The sequence below is a fragment of the Leptidea sinapis genome, chromosome 42, assembly GCF_905404315.1.
Source record: "Leptidea sinapis chromosome 42, ilLepSina1.1, whole genome shotgun sequence".
Lineage (NCBI taxonomy): Eukaryota > Metazoa > Arthropoda > Insecta > Lepidoptera > Pieridae > Leptidea > Leptidea sinapis.
The window spans coordinates 7782049-7801988 of NC_066306.1; the positions used below are offsets into that span (position 1 = coordinate 7782049).

At 34.2% G+C, this 19940-nt stretch overlaps 3 protein-coding genes across 3 annotated transcripts; 1 reads left to right on the forward strand and 2 right to left on the reverse strand.

The window, feature by feature from the left end:
- The first annotated feature begins 928 nt into the window (after positions 1-928).
- On the forward strand, positions 929-1303 carry LOC126976720 (allergen Tha p 1-like). The gene has a single exon (XM_050825222.1). The coding sequence runs from the start codon at positions 929-931 to the stop codon at positions 1301-1303; it is 375 nt and encodes a 124-aa protein (XP_050681179.1).
- Positions 1304-11269: 9966 nt separating this feature from the next.
- LOC126976896 (allergen Tha p 1-like) lies at positions 11270-12491 on the reverse strand. The gene is made up of 2 exons (XM_050825535.1): positions 12211-12491; positions 11270-11566 (listed from the first exon to the last, which is right to left on the reverse strand). Exons 1-2 carry the CDS (start codon positions 12380-12382, stop codon positions 11388-11390), a joined length of 351 nt encoding a protein of 116 aa, XP_050681492.1. The 5' UTR covers positions 12383-12491; the 3' UTR covers positions 11270-11387.
- A 131-nt stretch (positions 12492-12622) lies between these two features.
- LOC126976898 (ejaculatory bulb-specific protein 3-like) lies at positions 12623-19908 on the reverse strand. The gene is made up of 3 exons (XM_050825537.1): positions 19866-19908; positions 16375-16571; positions 12623-13781 (listed from the first exon to the last, which is right to left on the reverse strand). The coding sequence occupies exons 2-3, from the start codon at positions 16562-16564 to the stop codon at positions 13594-13596; spliced, it is 378 nt and encodes a 125-aa protein (XP_050681494.1). The 5' UTR covers positions 16565-16571; positions 19866-19908; the 3' UTR covers positions 12623-13593.
- Positions 19909-19940: the final 32 nt, after the last annotated feature.

The window sequence follows — 19940 nt, forward strand, 5'->3', positions numbered from 1 at the left end:
GTTCGATAACTTCTATCTGCCTGTTGTAAAATTCGAAATTGCGCTATCCGTAGAATTTCTCTTATCTAGTTGTTTAACTGAAGATTGAAATATCTATCAAAAAAGATGGTAGAGCAATATAGAATAGTTACGAAATTGTTAATATTATGCAGTCAGCTTTTTTACTGGATAGTTACAGAATTATTAAATATAATTTTTTTCGAAAATTCCTTCTAAAATTATAGATTTTATACAAATGAATGAAAGAATTTCAGTGTAATACGACCGGTAGCAGAGAGCGCATTGTAGGGAACTAGCGATCTAGGAATAAAATTGTGAAATAAACAAATTAATGATTTGCTATTTTCATGATATAATTTTACGACGCTGGTATTGTCTTCTCATAAATGTGTTCAGTAATAGTAACTAGTATTGAAGTGACGATCAAAAATATAAATATAAATTTTGTATAGTAACATAAAAGAAATAAAAATAAGGACGAAAATAGTAACAGCCTACCCTATAGTCATTTCTCTGATTTTTTATCAGTTGAAAAGTGCAAAAATAGATTTTCCAATAAAATAGTGAAGATATAGTCGTTTAAAAAAATTGCGATGCTCTGTAAATACGTTATTTGAAGGCACTCTTTATTTAAAACAGCGATAATTATTTTAAGAACAAATTGATAGACTTGATGTAAATTAGTTTGTGGTAAGAACATAATATAAATAGTGTCTATGTGATACTTTTCGTAAACAATATTTCCAATTTTTCTAACAAAAATTTATGAACGCTACGGGCCTCGAACGCGCGTTTCCTCGGGTTCCGTCCGAGCGCTCTTACCCACTGAACCAACCATTCGAGTGATGCCATCCATTTCAGATATGCAATAATTTTAAAAACAAATAATGTACAATATTGTAATGTCATTTTATGTTTCCAGACCAAAATGAGATTGATAATCGTGGCTTTGTGCTGCGTCCTCGCAACGACTTGGGCCAAATCAACATACACAAACAAATATGATAATATAAATGTTGATGAGATTCTTGAATCCGACCGCCTATTGAAAGGTTATATTGATTGTCTGATGGACAGAAGCCGCTGTCCACCAGACGCAAAGACCCTCAAAGAAACTCTTCCTGATGCTTTAGAGAACGAGTGTAAAAAATGTACAGAGAAACAGAAGACAAACGCTGACAAAGTTGTCAAATATCTGGTCAATAAGAGGCCGAACTTGTGGAAAGAGTTGGCCACAAAGTATGACCCTAACAATTTGTACCAAGAAAGATACAAGGATAAAATTGATGCTGTTAAGAATTAAATAAATTACTGTGTGATTTTACTACTTTGGATGAACAAATAAAGTTTTATTTTTAAACAAAGTTTTTTTTTTGTGGAACATATGGCAGTGGGAGGGTCCTATGCACAGGATGCCGGCTAGAGTATGGGTACCACAATGGCGCCTATTTATGCTGTGAAACAATAATGTGTAAACATAACTGTGTTTCGGTCTGAAGGGCGCTGTAGCTAGTGAAATTAGTAGGCAAATGAGACTATATCTTATGTCTCAAGGTGACGAGCGTAATTATAGTGCTGCTCAGAATTTTTGAGGTGTATCAAGAATCCTGAGTGGCACTGAATTGTATTGAGTAGGGCGTAGTTGTAGTTGTAGGGCGTAATAATTACCATCAGCTGAACGTCTTGCTCATCTCGTCCCTTATTTTCATAAACATAAAAAAACATGATTATACTTTTTGATATATCTCTAATTAGTTTTTTTTTATTCAAATCTTAAGGGTAAAGTAAAGGAAATAGTTAAAATAGGGGTTTTTGTAAGCATTACTTGTTTCATGTTATTTGGTTGAGTTTTCGCCGCAGACTTGGTCATGCTTGCTTTTATGTTACCTACTGATTGGGGTGAAGTCGCGGGGCGGGTTTTCACATTCCCTAGTGTTGAATGAACCTGTCATCGAGGATCTGTCATGGATTTGTTGTTAAATGAAATAAATTCTATATTAATAAAAAGTACTTCAAATGAACTTGTTTGCGAAATACCATTTTTATGTATAGAGTGGGAATTGTTGATTTCACTGTACTCAATGATAATTTTTGAGGATTTTTTTAAAGAACCACTTCTATTTTTTTATTTAAACTTAAGTTGGAACGTTTAGAGTATTTTTTGCCTTGATTGTATTTAAAATGTTTGTAGCCTAATGAAGCTGTATAAATTAAATTGATTGAAGTAGGCGTTACTTTGCGGAAATCCATTATTAGCCAAAGACAAATTTGTCTCGTTCCAGATTTTGGCGAGACAACACATCCTGAGGATGCCTCGTGTAGAGTCGAAACACGTGTCGAATTGTTTAGAGACAAATATTGGCGGAATTAACACTAAAGAAAACTCAAATCATTTGGTTGTATAAATTGATTACGAATAGAGATGAGTTTCTTGCTACTTTGCTCATCAAGGCTCAACTTTGTCAAAGTGTTGGTTAAACGTAAATTGTATATTTAACCTTAACGCCAGTCATTTTTAGATTATAATATAACTTTAGATTTTAATTTTTAATTGACATTATCTATTTTGTCTACAGCTAAATTACACTAATATTTTATGAAAAGAACATACTCCCACCTTGAAGGCCCACAATACGTCTCTTGACAAGTCGCTGATGTTCATGGGCGGTTTTCACCACTCCCGATCACGTGAGACTCTCGCCCGTTTGCTCCCTCTTATTATCTTATCTATATATATAAAAATGAATTGCTGTTCGTTAGTCTCGCTAAAACTCGAGAACGGCTGGACCGATTTAGCTAATTTTGGTCTTGAATTATTTGTGGAAGTCCAGGGAAGGTTCAAAAGGTGAATAAATATCAAAATGCTCGGAATTAAATAAAAACCAACGATTTTGATTTTTCTTTGATGGGGGACACATCTTCGTTCAGAAATCAAATTAAAATAAAAGTTTAAAATGAAAAACTAATTAGATTTTTTGTATCTTTTTAACTTTCTCAGGAGGTTAAAAATTAAATTAATTTTATGTAACGATAATTGGTAGATTAACTACACTTGTTAACTATCTCTCAGATTATTTTTATGTACATTGACAAATCTTAAGTTTGGTCAAAAAATAAAGTTTCTGAACCTAACCGCACCACAAAACTAAACAAAAATATAGTTTATCAGAAAGCTTTAAATTGATTAACAGACTGTATCATAACTGTGTGTGTATATCAATATCAAATTGAAACCTTATAAATAGCCAGTATTTCAGAAAAAGTCTGTTTTGTATGTAAGCAACATCACGTGTTAGTAAACGAAAATAATAATAAAATTTCATTCATACCCAGCATTTTTTTATTTGTTTTAATAAAAAAAGGATTCCTTTTGTTTGTTTTATGATTAGGTATTTTATACAAAAGTTTAGATCTTTTATTTATCGATTGAGGCAGTACAAAGTCTGCCGGGTCCGCTAGTCTTATACTATAAAAAAAGCATCATCATATCAGTCATCTGATATTGTAAACGGAAATTATGTAACGCAGTGAAATGACCTAAGAAAGCAGGTGCTTCCCTTATTTCATTCGTCAGAAATCAATTGGTACAAATCAACTTCGGTATGAAAAATACATATAATACAACTCACCACAACCAAACTATTGAATGAGCTTCCTTGTGCAGGAACGAGGAAGTTGTTGTGTTTCCTTGTGTTCCCAGGACGATATAATATAGGTACCTTCAAAAATAGTGCGTACACTTTTCGAAAAGCTCATCGAGCATGCTAGAGAGTAATAACACTAAACTCGGCTTACCCTCACGCCAAAGAGTATAATAGGTATATAAGAGTATAATTATCAACAGCTGTTGTATGCAATACTTTATCTACATCCATAATATGAATCCTCAATAAAAGATTCTGAAACAGTTAGCTTACTGCTATTATTAAAAAAGCTAGTAACCATAATATCATCCAAAGGAGTGTTATTATGAAAACGGATGATATAATGTTGTACTGAATTTTCTTACAACACTCGTTTGGATGATGTAATGGTTATTAGGACAATGGGTGTTTTAATGTTGGCAATAAGCTAACTGTTTTAGAATCTTTACAAGAGTGTTTAAAGCATTGGTGTAGATAAAGTATATAACATAGAGCGGATAACACAAAAAAATATATGAAACATTTGCGAACGACCCCCCAAAGTAATAAGATCTTTATGGCGTTAAAATTTGCATATTTTGATAGAAATGCGAAAATGGAATAAATGACGTTTTTGAATGCAATGATCATAGTTGTTATGTAATTGAATGAAATGAATGACCAAAAATACAAAAAGTTACAGTTTGTATATATCAGTTACGGTACCATAATTAGGCGACCTTGTCGTTATTCAGCGATCTCTTCCAGGTAACCTACAGGTATAGGAGATTTTATTTACTTATAACTTGATATAAGGCAAAAGCATTGTGTGGTTATATGAAACCACGGTAAAAGTGAAACTTTTTTTCACATAATAGACATTTAACTAAAAAATTTTGCAATAATATTCCATTATGGGTATAATAATCGCTTTATCAATCTTAATTTTATACTTGGAAAATTGGAATGATAATGGGAAATAATAAAAGTAGACTAAGTCTACAACTAATATTTTTATTGAACTCTGTCTCTTAAACCCTGGTTAAAAATATTGATTGAAAATGATTAAAAATGATGTAAATACTGACAAAAACAAACATAATAGCGTGGAGCAGAAATGAGTAATAGTCTACACTACACGGTCAACTGCTGCGAAGTATAGGCGCCGCCCGACCGTCACGCGACATGCAACACACAGACGAAAAAGTTTGAGAGAATGTAATAAAAGTTTCACTTTAATAAATTAACACAATATATAACAATTTTATTCATTAAAAGGTAAACAGATTGCACCATACATTTTTTATCAGTTTTGGTAAATACGTCATTTTAAAGACATAGGAAATGGTGTCAAACGTAGAAAAGAAAGTAAGAAAAATCATTAATAAACTCAATTAGATCAAAATGAGACTTATGAAGCTTATACCACTACTTTACTTCAATAGGCTTTAAAATGATGTTGGTATTATTAAAATTTACCTAATTAAGAATTACGGGGTGTTACGAAAAAAACACCTTTCTAAAATAATTTATACAGATAAGACGACCAAAGAATATAATATACTATTAATTATTCTCAAAATTAAAGTACTTACCTCAAGAAGTATAAGGCTCACAGAAACATCTTGCTTAACCAATCACAATCCTTCCATTTTTCAACAACGGCTGTATATCAAAATCGTCATATTTGAAGCAATAGAACTTGGTGAGAGCTAAATACGAGGTCAACTATGATTTTGTAAATATTAGTAAAATTTTGACGAGTTTTCAGGTCCCTTTGGCTTTGATTTCAAGAAGTTTATGTTTTTAATTTAATTGTTTATTTAGATTTAATAATCGCAGGGACACTATATGGTGATCAACTCGGTAAAGGAAAAGGTATTTAACGGGCTATTACGCCTTGTTTGAGTGGAAAAACACGGGATTCGAGTTCTTGTTAGCTCAGTGCCAGCAGATTAATTTAACGCAAATACAATGAAAATCTTCACAGGTGTGTAAGGTTTCCTCATGATATCTTCCTTCACCGTATGAGCGTTATATAAATTCGAAAAATTGAATACTCATCGGTACATCGGGCGAGGATTGAACGACGCATCCCGGATGAAAGGTAACGGCATTATCCTTGCCATGGACGCTCCGTGGAATCAACTATCAGCTTCAGAACTTCTGAAGTGAGTCAAGGACGTTAATGTTTTTTTTAATAGGAGGATTAGCAAGTGGGTCATCTGGTAATTGATTATCGCCGCTCTTGTTCTCTTGCAACATAAAAAATATTTATTGTAGGGATTTGTCCCTATTACGATTACGACAGTAGAGCATACCCAACATAAAAGTCTTTTGGTATTTATCAGTAGGAGGCTTCAGTGCACAGGATGAAGGATAGGTGGATACCACAGCGTGCCTTTTTCTGCTATGAAGCAGTAATGTGTAAGCATTACTATGTTGCGGTCTGAATGGCGGCGTAGCTAGTGAAATTACTGAGACAATGAGACTTTTTTTATGAAAATAAGGGACGAGACGAGCAGGACGTTTAGCTGATGGTAGTTCATACGCCCTGCCCATTACAATGCAGCGCCGCCTAGGATTCTTGAAAAACCCCAAAAATTCTGACCGGCACTACAACTGCGCTCATCACCTTGAGGCATAAGATATTAAGTCTTATTTGCCCAGTAATTTCACTAGCTACGGCGCCATTCAGACCGAAACATAGTAATGCTTACACATTACTGCTTCACAGCTGAAATAACTGCCGTTGTGGTACCCATAATCCGGCCGGCATCCTGTGCAAAGGAGCCTCACACTGGACTTAACACCTTATCAAAGTGACGAACGCAATTGTGATGTCGCTCAGAATTTTGGATTAAGTTGATAATCCTGAGCCGCACTGTAACAATACAGTTAATAGAACAGAAGCGTAACTCAGCAGTTTTCTTAAAATTTATCCCTACGTCTAGGCGGGGCGTTAGAGTCAGGCCTTGTCAATCATTTGTATGTGTGCGTGCGTACTGTATTTTGGCACTGTATTGTAATGGGAAGGATGTTTCACTTATCAGCTGGTAAACATCTGACTCGCCTCATCACTTTTGCTCATAGAAAAATAATCAATTAAAATCGAGCAAACCGCTTGCATCAATAAAAAAACCTTAAAAATTAAATATTTACTTGCACTACACCACCGTGGCAATCAAGAGCGTAGTCCAACCCTGGTATGTCATGCTCACCAGACAAGGTCTACATCTGATGGTAAATATGTGGTACCTAGAGTTAATAATTAATACGGAGATAGAACATTCAAAAAGAGAATCCCATATATATTAAATAGTTTACCAGCAGATATAAGACACGAACCTAATAAAATAAAGTTTAAAAATATGTTAAAAAAATATTATATTGACAATCTGGACACATTATATATCAACATTTAAATAATAAGAGTCCTTAGTAATGTTAAATAATATTGTATAAAAAAATTTTTTAAAATTAATATTTAAGTTACTAAATGTTAATAATTTAAATGTTAATTAAGATAGCTCAGATTCCACAGACAAACCATCAAGATGGTTTTGTGGGACCATTATTTTATTTAGTCATTGTAATATCAAAGCTGTAATAAATAAATAAATAAAAAAAAACAATACACATTGTGTGAAGGCGACCATAGAGCGTAACAACGGCTCCAAAGTATTCGCACGAAATTTGTCTATTGGGCAGAGCCAACTCACAAAACTGACCGGTGACGGCAGGGTCGTTTCGTCTAAACCCGAACTTTTGAGGGAAGTCGATAAGTTCTACGGACAGTAATACACGACCGCACGGGTACCCGCTACCAACAAGGCTGAAGACCCGAGAGCCAATTTAACCCGACACTATACCGAAGATGTCACCAGACATATCATACAGATTAGTATGGCTAACAGCTAACAGCTTAACGACAACAAGGCGCCGGGTGATGATAGGATCACAGCCGCGCTTCTGAGAGCTGGTGGTACTTGCTGTACTTAAGATCCTCCAGAAGCTATTCAATTCCGTCATACTCGAGGACAAAACGCCGCAAGCATGGCGCAGAAGTATAGTGGTGCTGTTCTTAAAAAAAAGCAATTAAATGTTTTTGAAGGACTTTTGGCCTATATCACTTCTGAGCCATGTTATAAGCTGCTTTCTATGGTTATCACGAATCGTCTCGTGCGCAGCGTGGACGTCGCGTCTCCCGAACAAAGCGGTTTCCGAAAAGGGTTTAGCACCATATACCACATACATACGCTGCGGCAGGTTGTACAGAAGACGGAGTAGTATAACCAGCCACTATGCTTGGACTATGAGAAAGCGTGCACATTGAATATCGATGTATCGAAGCGTTGAAGTGTTTGTACGGAATCGCCACCATGTCAGTCCGTCTCCAGTATCAGATCTCGAAGCCTATCCGACTGCAGCAGGGAGTGAGACAAGGCGTCATATCGCCGAAGCTGTTCACCGCTGCGTTGGAAGACGTCTTAAAGCTTCTGGAGTGGAACAGACTGGGCGTTAATATCAACGGCGAATACATCATTCACCATCGATTCGCAGAAGATATCAGTTGGCAGAGACCATGGAAGACTTAAGCCATATGGTGGCCTCGATGGCCTCAATATCAGCAGCGTTCGGGAAGCTCCGTGAAATTCTGGTCCCAAATAGAGTGTCTGAAGACGAAGGATTTCAACCAGTGTATGTTGCCAGTGATGACTTACGGTATGACAGCTTGGTCGCTACCTATGGGCCTGATAAGAAAGCTCATAGTCGCTCAGAGAGAAATGGAGAGGGCTATGCTCGGAGTTTCCCTGTGAGATCGAGTCAGAATTGAGGAGATGCGTAGGAGAACCAAAGTTACCGTCATACCCCAAATAATTGCGAAACTGAAATGGCAGTGGGTGGGGCATACAGATCAACGGACAGATGGTCGGTGGGGCATACAGATCAACGGACAGATGGTCGGTGGGGCAGTAAAGTCTCGAATGGCGATCACGTACCGGAAGACGCAGTGTTGGTAGGCCCCCCGCAAGATGGTTAAGATAGCCGGAACACGTTGGATGAGAGCAGCGCCGGACTAATCGTCGTGTACATTTTTGTGGGTGGCCTTTACCTAGCAGTGGACGTCTTCCGGCTAATGATGATGATAATGAGTTCGAATGCTAAAAATAAAAGAAAAAGACTGCTCCCCACACCAAAGAGGCCGTGTAAAAATTGCTGGCTGAAATAAGAGACAAAAACAGGAGAGTTTCGGCAGTCTGTAACGAATATAGAATACCGAACACAACAGTTTTGGATGGAATAAGTAGGCTAATACCAAATCAAGCAGAGCGATGAAAAACAAAACATTACGGTACTGTTTATTATTAATTGTATACTTACTTAGAAAAATGAATAAATTAAAGGTTGACTTTATTTAAATGTTTAATTTTGATGGCCGTTTGAACATAATTTTTTGAACATTTTCGGCCTTATAAATAAAGTTAATATAAAGTTATACTTGAGAATAAACCCAGAATATGCAAAATGCTATATCGCTGACAACACTGTCAATACAATGATTATTCTGAAGTTTTCCGAAAGGTCAGGCAGCCTTGCAAATAAACGCGGGAAACGTTATACATCCGAATAAACCAATCAGTGTCTATTTGTAAACATTTTGCTTATTCTTATTTTATGGTATAACTTCATACCAAACTTATTTGGAAGGCCGTTTATGTTGTAACAAAGTATATTGTATTAAAAATATAATGAGACTTTCTTGTATTTGGCGTCATACCCAATAGTCGAGAACTGGCCGAACTGAATAGATAAAGTTGGGAACTTGAAATTTAGGTCGAAAATTAGTAAAATGTGTATTATCGGCTTTAATGTTTTTTGTTTAATTATTTCTTGGTGTTCTTACTTGAAAATAAAGGCCATTAAATGAAATTAAACTAATTTGACTATGTGCATTATTTTTCTTATTTATTCACTCATATTAATTCTATTTGTTTTTCGTTCTGCTTTTGACAACTCCACTAATCGGTCGCAATCTAGCAAAATTATCCTGTTTAGTTAAAATATATTTTAACAGAGTTTATTTATTTATTTACAAGTAGGTGCAATAACAGATAATAAGATAAAACTATCATCTAATAACAAGTACAGCATATTCTTATGATCCTGAGATCCATTTAAAATTGTACACATCATTCACCAAATACAGTAAAAAATAAAATTTATAAGTGGACACAATAGTAATTACAGTATAACGAAATTTAGTTAAACATTAAATTATTTTACATAAACCATAAGGTTTTATAAAGAGTATTTTTAAAAATGTCTACATTTGTAAAGAATATATCAAAATCAGCACACACTTCGTTAAATTCTCTACAAATTCTCATAATCGGGTTGTTATGCGATACATTATTATTTGAGGAATTCATCGAAAATAAACATGGAATACGCACAGATCGTGTTGGAACTTTAAAGTTTATCAGACTATCCATAAAACCATTCGTAATGTTATGTAAGACGCACATATCAGATACCCATCTCCGCTTATCAAGACTATGCAAGTTAAATTTACGTAAGCGCTCAGAGTATTCGGGAATTTTACGTCTAACACCCAACCTGCTACAGAGAACTCTTACAAACCGCCGCTGAATTGACTCTATTCTATCACGGTGAACATTATAAATTGGAGACCAAATCACTGAGCAATACTCTAGGATACTTCTCACTAAACCTTTGTATAATAATATCCAGGAGTTTTCCTGTTTAAATGGTCTGGCGATTCTAATAACAAAGTTTAACATCCTATTTGCCTTTGAACAAGTATCATCGTAATGGCTTTTGAAGGATAAATCCGAGTCAAAGATGACGCCCAAGTCCCTTATCACATTCACACGATCTAGAACATTACCGTCGATAACATAATCATGAACAAATGGGTTTTTCTTGCGAGTAAATGTAATCAGTTGACACTTTTTTATATGCAGCATCATGCGGTTACTTTTACACCACTGCCAAATAGTCTCAATGTCCCTTTGCAGCAATGAGCAGTCTTCTGGACCGTTTATTTTACGAAATATTTTTATATCATCGGCGTACGCCAGACACTCACATCGAATTTTGGATAATAAGTCATTTATAAATGCCAAAAAAAGCAAAGGACCTAGATTTGAGCCTTGAGGCACGCCAGAGCTAGCAAGAAATGGGACTGACTCGAAGCCACTCAACGCAACTAGTTGCGTACGATTTGATAAATAAGATGTGAGCCATCTGTGAAGATTACCATGAATTCCCAGGTTATGAGTATGTCGTTTTAAATCTAATTATGTGTTTACAAAATCAAAATATTTTTATTGCAAGTGATATTATTAGAAAAAGGTGGTTAGATAGGCAGACAATACATATCGCCCTGCCAGAGCACAGTAATGTTTGATAATATAATAAATAAGTTTTCAAGAAAATAATATAAGTAAGAAAGAATGCAGATAATACAACTGTTATTATTAATATTTCTACCTAACTCTCACACGAAGTATAATTAAAAAACCCGGGTATATCATAGAAGCATTTTTAGTTGATAAACTTACAAATTCTATCAATATAATGTATTGCATAAGGTGATGGGTTATATTAAAACAAAAATATATTAAAATAATAGATTTATTATACAAAAAGGTTTTTCTAAAAGCTCACTTAAATCATTTGGTCATTTTCTTAAAAAGAGATCTAAAAATAAACATCGCTAATTCTCCAATTAATACTTTAGTTCAGAATGTCTTTGAAACTCTCTTGATATTTGCCAGTGGGATCGTAGAAGGCTGCTAATTCCTTAAAAGCTGCTGGATGATCTGTTTTCAGTTTGTTAAATAGGATTTTACCGATTTCCTTTTGTTTGTCTGTACATTTAGCACAATGTGTTTCCAAAATCTCTGGTATTTTATCTGAAAATTAAAAAGAGGCAACGTTATTTAAACAATGTGTTTATTTAAGAACAGTGTTATGCTTATTCAGCGACTGAATTTTGTTAGATTTGTTATCATGTAACATTACAATAAAACAATATAATTAAAGATTTCTATGTCTTTACATAGAAAAGACCAAATGGAAGAAAGTATTATTTTTAAGAAGTAATCCTGCTTTAATTTTTTTTAAAAGTGTGTGTGTACTTATTTATGCACACAAGAAGTTATGCTTCTTTGGCCTAACAAAGCAAAAATCATTTAAATGATTTATTCCTCGTGCTACGTTTTTAGAAAGAACAATTTTTTAAAATCTTGCAAAGATGGCTTTGGCAATTAATTATTAAATAATGAATAGGGCTATTTGGGCTTGAACCCTTTGCCTGTCCTAATAATGGACGAAGAAACAAAAAAAAATAAAATAACGAATGACGCAAACGTCAGAAAATTTTAGGAACAAACTTCACCCTGTTACTTTGTATTACAGTGATGCGCGCGCATCTTAAATTTTCAATCTCATCATTTTTTCATAACCAGCCTAAACAAGTATAACTTCAAAAATTGTCTATGATGATTAATGTAATCATGCATATAATAAGATAATAGTATTTATTAAAAAAACTCACCTTTTATTCTTTTGATCTCTGGTGTACAGGGGCCTTTATTAATAAAGCACTTTGAGTATGAAAGTATAAGCCTATCATTATTTATAACTTCTTCGATATTAAAATCTTCTAAGTCGTACTTATCCTGCCCATATGCGAGGGCGAACAGACACAATAACAAAACTAGCTTCATATCTGTAAACTATGCTTCTTTGAGTATTATTCGAGAATGTGTATTGGATGCAGTATCGCATGAGTTTTTATAGTTGTGTGTTTTATTGTATGGACAATAATTCTTAGAAGAGGAAGCAATCATTATGTAGGTATTATCCTTATTAACATTGGTATCACAATGCTATGCGTAATAGAATATCTGAACAGCCATAAAGATCTCGATAAGTAATAATTAACATAAACATGGAAAAATACACAGTTATATCGCATTTTGTTTATTTCTGACTTCAACTTAAGTTATTATAAATAAATTAAATATAAAATATAAACTATTTAAAATGTACAGAGTAACACAACCGATATATTCGCTCAGTTTACAAGATTATAATATAACAAATTATTAGATACTATTATAGATAGTTAATTATATTGTTATGTATTTTATCCTACTTATCCATGAATGCGAGGAAATTGTAAGAATGCACATCAATTATATATTTAGTTACACATAGGTATTACAAGATAATTATAATTAGTAATTTACCCTAGTCGACCGAGTGTATGATAATGAAAAGTGATCATCGCTGTCTACATTCTCTTGCAATACCAGAGGGATCACTTCATACTCGATGACAAAGAAACTTGATTATGACAAAATTTATCCCTTCAATATTTACTGTCCATATAATATTAAATTAAGTTAAAATTTAACTCCTAAGTTATTGGGTGGCTCAATTTTTACCTAAAAATATGGTCGAGGAAGGCACTAGCTTACTTATGTCATGATTTTAATTGAATTCGCAACCTTAGGGCTAAAAATAAATAAGGGCTTCATACAAACTAGATTTATATTCTAAGCAGAAGATTGTATGTTCAATATTGTATATCTTAAATTTAAAATGACGTAATACCATTCAATCGTCCAATCTCTTATTTATCCCCTAGGGGGTGAAATTTTCAATAAGCCCCTTTGTCTTATTTCTCACTTGCGTCATCTATGAAAAAAATTTCCAACACTTCAAGCCTTTAGTCCCAGTACTTCAAGTCTTATAATATGTGTAAATAGTATTGTCAATTATTGGTATCTATTGTGTGGAATTCTTATTCAATGTATAAATGTATTCAATTGTAACTTATGACAATAATTCTCAATTCATACATAAATATTAAATGTAATAAATCAACGCAATTACAGTGTGTTAGCTAAAGTTGTTAATAACTTAACGTTAACTAATTCCCAGTTAGTAGGAAATTATAAAGTGCTTCTCTGTTGACTGAGTTAGGATCGTATTTATCTAATAGTTCAGTAAATCGTAGTTCACTCTTTGTTCGTATTCCCATCAGCATTTTTCTAACTACCGTCTTTTGTTTCGGAGAACATCGTCCGCAAGCTGTTTGTAGGGTTTCTGGTAAGACTCCTGAAAATTTATAATAAACTTTACAGTTTTGTTAGTTACTTCAGTTCGTTTCATGAACCATATAGCTAGAGCTCTCGGGTTCCCATCTCTGTAGCTATAAATATTTATATGATGTATATGATTGTTTGTTTCCGAATCCGAAAGTATTTTTTTATGGAGAAGGAGGACAAACGTGTACACTACACTTGATGTTAAGTGATCACCGACAGTTGTCGGCTTTTTAGAAAGGTGTACGTGCTTTTTTGAAGGTATTCATGTCGTATTGTCCTGGAAACACCGCAAAAGGATCCCTCATCAATGGATCAATCTCATTCCTCAGCTTGGTTGTGGTGGAAGAAACTTCCTTGAAAACTGCGAAGTTCAACAGCTCAAATCAGGTCAAACAGCTCTACGAAACACTCCCCGTGATAAATGCAGCAGAAGACATACAAAGCGACTCCGAATTCCTACGCAACGCCAGGTGATCGAGCCGTTCACAGAGCACTGGATCCTCGATAATTCGAGGAGCTCTCCGTTGCATGCGGTCAAATCTTTCGAGCTGATACTGATATAAGTATATCGTATTAAATATATTGTCTTGCACCCATAGTAACAGGCTTTGCTGTATTTGATTTATAGTACTTGAATACGGGATTGATATTGATTGTTTTCCTTTCTAGGCGGGTGGGATTTATTAGACGGCCAACATGGTGTTCAAAATGATTTGTTTTGTGGCATTTTATTATGTGATGCGTCAATGAACATGGCTTATTAAATGGAAGAAAATCAATTAATTACTTATTATAGTCATTTGGCTTCTTAAGAGATTCAGACCACTGCACAATAACACACAATACAGCGGAATTTTTTATGTTATCAAGCAGTAATGTGTTTTGGAGGGTGCCATAGCTAGTGAAATCTTGTGTCATAGTATCGAGTGGAATTGTAACGCCGCTTAGAATTTTGAGTTTTCTAATAATCCTGAATTGTGTATTGTAAAGGGCAGGGCGTATACCATTAGGTAAAAATGTGGGCAGGCACATGATAAGGGCAAGACAAATGGACCAAATTGTTGCCAGATGAATGATGTGACCCTAGAGATTTTAAACGGAAAAGAGGTATACCACATAAAAGATAGGATGATGATGTCAGAATGAGTGGCAGGAGTAACGTGGAAGTTAAAGTCGCAAACGAATGGCTCGAATGAAAGATGTATGAGGAGGCCTTTGCCGACTAGCAAACATATTTATCACTATCAACTATTTTTATATTTAATATTGTTTATCTGATCTGAATAAAATGGTATTATTATTATAAAATGTAAAACATATATTACGTTTTAGCAGTTGATATGTCAGTGATGAATTTTTATCGTTTCCAATAAATCTTAATATATATAAATTACGTGCCACGTTGTTTGTCCGCGATGGACTCCTAAACTAATGAACGGATTTTAATGGGGATTACTCCATGGAGTGCACTTTGGTCCAACTTGAGAGATAGGATAGTTTTTATTTCGATTTGAGACCCATAATTATTCTTATTTTCAATATTTGTTTTGTATGGACATATTTTCGATGAGAGAATTTAGTGACGCACGGTTTGACAGTTCCGCTGTGAAACAATTTCATTATAACAACAGGGAGCATTTTTAATGAAATAATTCTTGATGTTTTGAAATATTATTGGCAAATCCCTATAAAACAGTTTTTTTTTTATTATCTACAGGACAACGTCTGTCGGGGCAGCTAGTATCTATACTAATATTATAAAGCTGCAGTGTTTGTTTGTTTGAACGCGCTAATCTCTGGTACTACTGGTCCGATTTGAATGATTCTTTCAGTGTTGGGTAGTCTATTTATCGAGGAAGGCTATAGGCTATGTTTTTTTTTTTCAAAATTAGGGATCCGTCATAAACTTGCTATTTTGTAACACAAGGTGTAAAATCGAAAATCTATTTTTGCGTGCGCTGCAAAAACTATTGACAATAGAACAAAATGATGTACAGGCTATAATATAGGCAATATTTTATTACTTATAAAACTATCGCGTGAATTATACTTTATATGGCAAAACAACGTTTGCCGGGTCAGCTAGTATTAAATTAATTACGTGCCACGTTGTTTGTTTGCGACGACTCCTAAAGTAATAAACGGATTTTAATGGGGATTACTTCATGGCGTGCAGTTAAGTCCAACTTGAGAGATAGGACAGTTTTTATTTTGATTTGGGACCCATTATTATTTTTATTTTCAATATTTGTTTTGTATGGATATATTATTTTCTATGAGAGAATTTAGTGACGCACGGTTTGACAGTTCCACTGTGAGACAAATTCATTATGACAACAGAATGCATTTTTTACGTAATAATTCTTGATGTTTTCAAACATTATTAGGAAATTCTTATAAAATAGTATTTTTTTTATTATCTACAGAACAACGTCTGTCGGGTCAGCTAGTAAATCATATGTCTCAAAGTGGCGAAAGCAATCGTGGAGTCGCATTTAGAGTTCAAGAATTCTAAGTCGCACCTCATATTGATAGGCTGGGCTTTCTTGCCATCAGGAGGTTGAAGGAATAAGCTTCTTCTAATTGTAACAAAAATCACTTACGTTTGAAGTTTTTCCCGTCCTTTGTACATGGGCCCTTCTCCATAACACACTTGTAATATGCCAGTAGTATCCTTTCATTTTGCATTATGGCGTCGGCATTGAAATTATCATAACGGTTAAATAATTGTTGTTGCGATGCGCAGGCTACAACCACCGTCAGCAAAATCAAACAAACACTCCAGTTTCTCATGGTCTACCTGGAAGAAAAACAAGGAATTTATAAATATTTTTTTTATGAAAATAAGGGATGAGACGAGCACGTTCAGCTGATGTTAATTAATATGTCCTGCCCATAACAATGCAGTGCTGCTCAGGTTTCTTGAAAAACCCTAAAAATTCTGAGTGGCACTACAATTGCGCTTGTCACCTTGAGACATAAGATGTTAAGTCTCATTTACCCAGTAATTTTACTGGCTAAGGCGCCCTTCAGACCAAAATACAATAATGCTTATACATTATTGCTTCACGGCAGAAATAGGCGCCGTTGTGGTGCCCATAATCCAGCCGGCATCCTGTGCAAGGGAGTCTCCCACTGGTAAAAAATATATTCATATTTTTATTCATAAAAGGATTTTTAATCACTTATTGAACCTGAAGTACTACGAGTTTATGACAACAATTTTGAAGTTTTAATTGTCTGTCCGTCTGTCGTTTTATATATGGGGCGGTAAATAAGCAAGAGACTCACGTGATGAGAAGTGGCAAGAGAACCGCGCTTTGACATCAAAAGGGATTAAGAGACACATTACAGGACTTAATAATTAATTAATTAATAATTAATTAATTAATTAATTAATTAATTAATTATTAATTATTATTATTAATTACACTTACTATGGCCGTCGTTAACTTAAGAACTGTTTGAACCATATTAATGAAATTTCGTTTGCAAAATAATAGTGTGATTGCCCAGTGGATGAACTATTTGACTGTTTATGATGATTTTTAACTGATGGGCAGTCTTCATCTGCGTTCAAATTCATATTTTATCAAAGTGAGATTTTAAATAACTTATTGAACCTATTCCATTTATCCCATCGTTTCGAATAATTTATTTCAGTAAACAGGAACACTAGATTAAATTCTTATAAAAGTATGTGATAAACAAACAGTAAATTTTCATAAAAAAATATTAAATTGAAATAAGTGCGTAGCTGTTTTAAATTCCAGTTGGCTTTCACCAAGAACAGGTATAATAAAATCGACGAACAGGAATCAGGACGATAAACCGAAATACTTTGTACTTCATAATGGTAAGCCAAGCTGAAGATAATTTCCTGTTTTGTGTCAGCACTTAACGGACGAGAATGGGGGTCACGATACGTATAATTAATCCAGTTTTAAGTTTAGAACAAACATAAACTTGTCCTGTGTTATAAATAAACGCAACGTTATTCGAAATTTTTTTTTTTTTGTCTTTATTTTACCTGTGTCACTACAGAATAACACGCTAGGGAGAGGTCATTTTAAACTTGGAGTATCTTAAGATGGCTTATTTCTGCTAATAAAATTTGTAATTAGAAATATTTACGAATTGAAACAAAAAACTATCCTATCTCTCAAGTTGGATCAAACTCTCAAGCAATATTTGATTAAAATGGTTTCGGAGTTCATCGAGGACAAACAACGTGTCACGAAATGTATAAAATATTCGTGTCACAATTAGTATTATAGTTACTCCTCCGGATTAAAGGATTTTGATGAAATTTTATATGTTTATTTGGTAGGACTGAGAATCGATCGTAATCTACTTTTTTATACCCCATTTTTTTTTGTTACGATATTTTTTAAAAATTTTGTATGGCAATATAACGTTTGCCGGGTCAGCAAGTTTTTATATATAAAGCTATAAAGCTCTGACTTGAGTTATTCTGGACGTTGTTTAGTAAATTAAATAAAAATAATATTTTTTAATGTTAACATGTATGTATGTATGTATGTTAACGCACTTTCACAAGTAACTAGAACCAGACTTGGCGTAGCATGTTCTATGGGTGATCAATTTCTCTACTATTCATTTAATATTATGATAATTAAAACTAGAGAACCTGTGGGAGGAGCCGGCTAGATTATGGGTACCACAACGGCGCCTATTTCTGCCGTGGAGCAGTAATGTGTAAATATTACTGTGTTTCGGTCTGAAGGGTGCCGTGATATTATTTTTCTTTCTATTATTATATGACACAAGTCTCATGTACTGATGACAATATCATATTACCAATGGCCTTTTGTCTTAAGCAGAATGACCAGGGTAACAGAAACAATGATGCTGTCTTAAGACTAAAAAAGAAGAAAATAAATTACAAAAAGAAAGAAACGATCTCACTGGTCTGTCCTGGTCCTGGGTCTGGGGAAATTATGTCTTATTGTAGGTTGGTTTGTAACCAGTGGGAGGCTCCTTTGCATAGGATGCCGGCTAGATTATGGGTCCACAACGGCGCCTATTTCTGCCGTGAAGCAGTAATGTGTAAATATTATTTGAAGGGCGCAGTAGCTAGTGAAATTACTGGGCAAATGCGACTTAGCATCTTAAGGTGACGAGCGCAATTGTAGTGCCGCTCAGAATTTTTGGGTTTTTCAATAATCCTGACTGGCACTGCATTGCTGCACTGCACTGCTGGGTAGGGCATATCAATTACTATTTGAGCTGAAGCGTCCTGCTCGTCTCGTCCTTTATTTTCATGAAAAAAAAACTAGAGAATACTAACCACTAATTTATTAGCAAATGTCAATTTATTACCAATATCAGTATAATGATTGACGTCTGCCTTAGTTAGTGTAACGGTCGAAATGAAACAAACACTAAATTTTGCCTAAAATCTCGCCTTAATACAACAGTAAAATCAGTTCAGCAGTTTTTAAGATAAGCGTGCACAAACACACAACCAAAAAATTCTGAAAGGTACTTTTTTGCCTCGGTAAGATACCTCAGTTCAACCAAAGTTTTTGTTTTAATATTATATCTACGATATTTATACATAATTCATTTTAAATTCAGTGGATTTGACAAGTCCTAGATAAATTTCACTTAACAACTTCAAGTTCCATGTATGTTTTCAAAGTCTAATCATTAAATATATCACTAACATCGATTATATACATATTCTAGCGGACCTGACAGACATTGTCCTGTACACACGTGTTAAATTTGAAAAATAGGTCCAGACGTTAGGAGATCACTGTATTGAGCATCTAAAAAATCATCAAAATCTGTCCTGCCATTTAGGAGGTAATCCAAGGTTCAATTGTGAATCTTACCCATCCTCGAACACACACAGAAAAATTCAGTCAAGCCGTTTAGGAAGAGTTCAGTTTCAACAAACGTACAGAAGAATTATAGATCATATAAGTGTTAACCATTTTTATTGATATTTAATTAATTAAGATTTCTATATAATAATTAGGATTAATATAATACTTTGATATTTTATACACAAACAAAAAAACACATATTTTAAATAAGTAATAAAAAACAGAGAATGTAAACTTACAATTTGTATCGTGGAGTCCTCGAGGTCTGGCGGTCGGTGAGACTGTGTTGTATACTTTGGGATGGGATGCAAGCA

What these genes read in the sequence shown, in the direction of transcription:
- LOC126976896 (XM_050825535.1), bottom strand. Translation starts at nt 12,382, where the DNA reads ATGAAGCTAGTTTTGTTATTGTGTCTGTTCGCCCTCGCATATGGGCAG. An exon ending in AGAGATCAAAAGAATAAAAG is followed by an intron (nt 11,567 to 12,210) that starts GTGAGTTTTTTT and finishes TTTAATTTTCAG; the next exon opens with ATAAAATACCAGAGATTTTG.
- LOC126976898 (XM_050825537.1), bottom strand. Translation starts at nt 16,564, where the DNA reads ATGAGAAACTGGAGTGTTTGTTTGATTTTGCTGACGGTGGTTGTAGCC. An exon ending in GGACGGGAAAAACTTCAAAC is followed by an intron (nt 13,782 to 16,374) that starts GTAAGTGATTTT and finishes ATAAATTTTCAG; the next exon opens with GAGTCTTACCAGAAACCCTA.
- LOC126976720 (XM_050825222.1), top strand. Translation starts at nt 929, where the DNA reads ATGAGATTGATAATCGTGGCTTTGTGCTGCGTCCTCGCAACGACTTGG.